The sequence below is a fragment of the Eriocheir sinensis genome, chromosome 24 (genome assembly GCF_024679095.1).
Source record: "Eriocheir sinensis breed Jianghai 21 chromosome 24, ASM2467909v1, whole genome shotgun sequence".
NCBI classification, from domain to species: domain Eukaryota; kingdom Metazoa; phylum Arthropoda; class Malacostraca; order Decapoda; family Varunidae; genus Eriocheir; species Eriocheir sinensis.
In genome coordinates this window covers 16,532,652-16,537,651 of record NC_066532.1, presented here as the reverse complement: position 1 = coordinate 16,537,651, position 5,000 = coordinate 16,532,652, and the positions used below count along the sequence as shown (strand labels likewise).

The 5,000-nt window shown below is 43.4% G+C and overlaps 1 protein-coding gene across 6 annotated transcripts in view; it reads left to right on the top strand.

The window, feature by feature from the left end:
* Positions 1–5,000, top strand: part of LOC127002945 (hormone receptor 4-like) — a 50,160-nt gene that overhangs the window by 20,029 nt on the left and 25,131 nt on the right. For 3 of the 6 annotated variants that reach the window (XM_050869254.1, XM_050869253.1, XM_050869256.1), the window contains exon 1: positions 1–242. This exon is cut by the window's left edge. The exons of the other annotated variants lie outside the window; for them this stretch is intronic. In XM_050869254.1, the coding sequence (XP_050725211.1) occupies positions 191–242 (52 nt within the window). In that variant the 5' untranslated portion in view covers positions 1–190. The remainder of the gene's footprint in view (positions 243–5,000) is intronic. 6 annotated transcript variants of the gene reach the window in all.

Below are 5,000 nucleotides of genomic sequence, written 5' to 3'. Positions count from 1 at the left end.
TGAGTGTTGTGTGTGGTGCTTCCCTGGCGCGAGTGTTGCCGCCCAAAGATGCAGTGACGCGAGTGTGTACTCTCCGTGTTAGCGACAGTGTCTCAACAGCGGCCCCGTTGCGGCTGCTTCGGCCTACCTGTTGCCCTGCCCGTCCTTGCCACAACCTGCCCGGCGCGCCAGGCCGCCCCCCGCCGCCTGCATGGTGGACATCAGAGTCGATCGTTCACACTCCAACTCCATGTTGACACAAGGTAAAGGACCCAACCCGCGCCCCGCGCCTCCCCTCGCCCTGCACGCGCCTGCCCGCGGCCCCGCCTGCTGGCACGCGTCAGCCTCTTGGTGGTGACCCCTCCCGCGGGCTTTATGCTTTACAGAAGGCGTAGACCTTCCTGCGCCCGCGTGTGCTTGGCGCAGCGCAGCGCAGCGTGAGACCTCGGCCTCCCCCGCGGCGCGTGGCTGCTGACGCGCGTCTCGGAACCTCCCGCGGCGAGGATGGACTCAGACAAACTAGCGTGAAATCTCAGTGCCTGGCTGCCATAACGGGACCTCGAGGTGAGGCTGCAGAGGCCAAGTGGATGGCCTGAGTGTTTTGTTGCCGACGCTGCTCAGTGCGTCGGTCCTCGCCGTGTGTTGTTGCGCAGCGCCGCGGACCGTGCGAGGCGCCTCGCGGCCTGGCCTCGTCTTCAGCGGGCGGCGGTTCAGCGACGCAGCGCCAAAAAAGACACTCAAGGCCAGCGTGTCTGCGGCCGCCGGCCAGGGAGCCGCGACTCCGGTTACTTATAAATTATGATCCTTTACAGCGGCCTGACACACGTTCTGAGAAGCCACTGATTAAGAGGCGAGAAAGTAATCTTCTTGGTAGTCACCTTACGTACCCGCGGCGAGACCTCGCACCTGTGGAGACTAACGAGCTGCCCTCCCGCCTGAGCCCCAGGACAGGTGGACGCTCCCCGTGTGGCGCCAGCTGGTCCAGGCCCGCGCTGCGAGGGCCACGAGGCGCTGGCTGGCCGCGTGAACCAAACCTCGACTTAATAAACGTGAACCAATACTTCGTGTGGCAATTATCAAACGTCGAGGAATTACACTTTTTGAGACAATTATAAAACACTGCTGACTGACTGACCGACTGACTACTACTACTACCTCCACTACTACTACTACTACTACTACAACACACACACACACACACACACACACACACACACACACACACACACACACACACACACACACACACACACACACAAACACCTCAGTTTCGAAGAGCGTCCCAGTCTCTCTCCCCCAAGAGTGAAAGTCAAACCTGTTGGTGGCGGGATACGAACTGGTGCCATTTTTTTCTGAGTCGAGTCTTTGTGCCGTCACCCCGACATGGATTATTGTGTTGTGGCGATCATGTGATAGTGTGGTGTGGTCTCTCTCTCTCTCTCTCTCTCTCTCTCTCTCTCTCTCTCTCTCTCTCTCTCTCTCTCTCCTTCGTTCTCGCTCTCAGGTAGACAGATAGATAATTATATAGATAGATAGATAGACAGACAGACAGACAGATTTAATACAATACATTTTTTTTTTTGCAATGATCTGTTAGTTTCTTTGTGTGTGTGTGTGTGTGTGTGTGTGTGTGTGTGTGTGTGTGTGTGTGTGTGTGTGTCCTTGCTTGTTGTTTCTTGCAGTCTCACGAGAACGAACAAACACACAAACATAAACAAACAAATAAAAAAAATAAAAACATTAGGAACTGTTTCACTGGCATTATTATTATTATTATTATTATTATTATTATTATTATTATTATTATTATTATTATTATTATTGTTATTATTATTGTTGTTGTTTTGTTGTTGTTGTTATTGTTGGTGTTGTTGTTATTTTTATTACATCGTTTTCGGGAATTAGAAAAAAAAGTAAAAATATATTAGTTGATTTGTAAAGAAAGAAAGAAAGAAAGAAAGAAAGAAACAGTGAATAGATGAATAAAAAGTAGATGAATTAGGTAAAACAATAAAGAAAGAGAGAAAGAGAAAATTAAGTTAGTAAGAAAATGAATAAGAAAATGATAGATAAGGTAAAGGTTGGTAAAGAAAGGAAGAAAATAAGTAAAGAAATCGATAAAAACAAAAGACAGAAAAATAAAGATGATAAAGATACCAATAAAGATAGATAAAGAAAAAGAAAGAAAGATAAAAAGAGTAAAATGAAAATAAAAAATAAATAAAAAAGTAAACAAAAGGAAAAAAAAGAAAAAGAAAAAGTATTGCCAGACAAAAAAAATCCTTTCCAAGATAAACAAAAAAAAAGAGGAAAAAAAAAGTTTACGAAATACTTCAGACTTACGTTCTTATATATATAATTATCTCTCTCTCTCTCTCTCTCTCTCTCTCTCTCTCTCTCTCTCTCTCTCTCTCTCTCTCTCGATGATTATGACATTTAATTCACTTTCTTTATACACACACACACACACACACACACACACACACACACACACACACACACACACACACACACACACACACACACACACACACATACGCACACACGCACATAGGAAAAGTCACGGTGGCGGATGTTGACGAATTGGAAAGGAAGAGGAGGAAGAAGAGGAGGAGGAGGAGGAGGAGGAGGAGGAGGAGGAGGAGGAGGAGGAGGAGGACCTTTCGTATAGTGATTGCCTTGGATGAGAGGGAAGAGGAAGAGACAAGGAAGACATTGGAGGAGGAGGAGGAAGAAGAAGAGGAAGAATTGTACCGTTCTTAAAGGTGATTGGGTATAGAGGGAGAGGAGGAGGAGGAGGAGGAGGAAGAAGAAGAAGAAGAAGAAGAAGAAGAAGAAGAAGAAGAGAAGGAATAAATAAAGAGAGAAATGGAAGGAGAAAGACAGATATGAGAAAAGAAGAAAAGGAAGGAAGGAAGGAAGGAGTGGATAGGAAAGGGGAATAAAATAGAAAGAAAGGCAGGAAGAAGGAAAATTGGAAGAAAGTAACAAAGGAAGAAAAGGAAAGAAAGAAAAGGTAGGAGGAAAAAGTCGAAAAGAAGAGGAGAAAAAGAAAGAAAGAAAGAAAGAGTGTGACAAGAAGAGAAAGTAAAGAGAGAGAGAGAGAGAGAGAGAGAGAGAGAGAGAGAGGAAAAATGGAAGAAAATAAAGGAGAAGAGATGAAGAAGGAGACGAAGAAAAGGAGAGAAAAAAGAAGAAAAAGAGAAGAAAAAAGAGTGAATGAATGAAGTAGAGAGAGAAAGAAGGGAAGGGAGAAAAGAAGAAAGGGAGGAAGAAAAAAGAAAGAAAGAAAGGAAACAAAAAAACATAATAAAACAAGAATAAAGCAAGAAAATGAAACAGAGAGAGAGAGAGAGGGGGGGGGGTGCCCTTAGATATGTCAGGAGTGCCAAAGGACCTCAGCAAAGGGTCACCTCAGCCTTGGCACTTGACCGTGAACACACACACACACACACACACACACACACACACACACACACACACGTTCACAGGGTATGTTTTTTTTTCTTTGTTCGTTTTATATGTAAGTTTTTGTTTGTTCGTTTGTTTGTTTGTTTTTGCTGATGTCCCAAAAAATATATATCATTGATTTTTCTTTTCTTTTTTTCTATATTTTCTTTGTTTTGTTTTCTTATTTTTCTTTCTTAGAGAGAGAGAGAGAGAGAGAGAGAGAGAGAGAGAGAGAGAGAGAGAGAGAGAGAGAGAGAGAGAGAGAGAGAGAGAGAGAGAGAGAGAGAGAGAGATCCCTTGCTTGATCTGATATTGCTGGTGGAAAGAAGAAGAAGAGGAGGAGGAGGAGGAGGAGGAGGAGGAGGAGGAGGAGGTATTAGTAAGACAACTTTCCCCTCACGCTTACTGGAAGAGGAGGAGGAGGAGGAAGATAAATGATAGTGAAAATGGAGTCATTGTCACGTTCAGATGACAGCGAGAGAAAGTTGTGGTGGTTAGCAGTAGTAGTAGTAGTAGTAGTAGTAGAAGTAATAGTAGTAGTAGTAGTAGTAGTAGTAGTAGTAGTAGTAGTAGTAGTAGTAGTAGTAGTAGTAGTTTAAAGAAAGAAAGAAGAAACTGAAAGGAAGAGAAAGTGGAAATGGAGAAAAGAAAGATAGAAAAGAATGAAAAGAAAACGACCTCAAAACAACAAAGAAAACAAGCAAACAAGAGAAAGAAAACCAGAAAAAGTAGTAGTAGTAGTAGTAGTAATAGTAGTAGTAGTAGTAGGAGGAGGAGGAGGGAGGAGGGGTGGAACTACGAATATAACTATGGAGGAGGAGAAGGAGGAGGATGAAGAGGAGGAGGAGGAGGAGGAGCAGGAGGAGAAAGTTCGGAGTTATGTGTCTCCACGGAAACCGCTCCACGTAACGGCCAAACTCTGCTGGCTGTTACAAAGACTCTCCTTCTCGACAACTTTTCATTTCCTTCTTTACACAGCGATCTCGAGTCCTTTCTGATGTTAAGTCGAAGATCTGTGTGTTTACTTCTTAATCTCCTTCTGTTTGCTGCTTCTTCCTCCGTCTTCTTCTTCTTCTTCTTCTTTTCTCTCTTTCTCTTTCGTTCCTTGTGTTCTTACTAATGTTAAGTCGAAGATCTGTGTGTTTACTTCTTAATCTCCTTCTGTTTGCTGCTTCTTCCTCCTCCTCCTTCTTCTTCTTCTTCTTCATCTTCTTCTTCTTTTCGTTTCCATTCTAACACTTGGGTATCTTGAGTTCTTCCTAATGTTAAGTCGAAGATCTGTGTGTTTACTTCTTAATCTTCTTCTGTTTGCTGCTTCTTCCTCCTTCTTCTTTTTCTTCTTCTTCTTCTTCTTCTTCTTCTTTTCGTTTCCATTCTAACACTTGGGTATCTTGAGTTCTTCCTAATGTTAAGTCGAAGATCTGTGTGTTTACTTCTTAATCTTCTTCTGTTTGTTGTTTCTTCCTCCGCCTTCTTCTTCTTCTTCTTCTTCTTCTTCTTTTCTCTCTTCTTCTTCTTCTTCTTCTTCTTCTTCTTTTCGTTTCCATTCTAACACTTGGGTATCTTGAGTC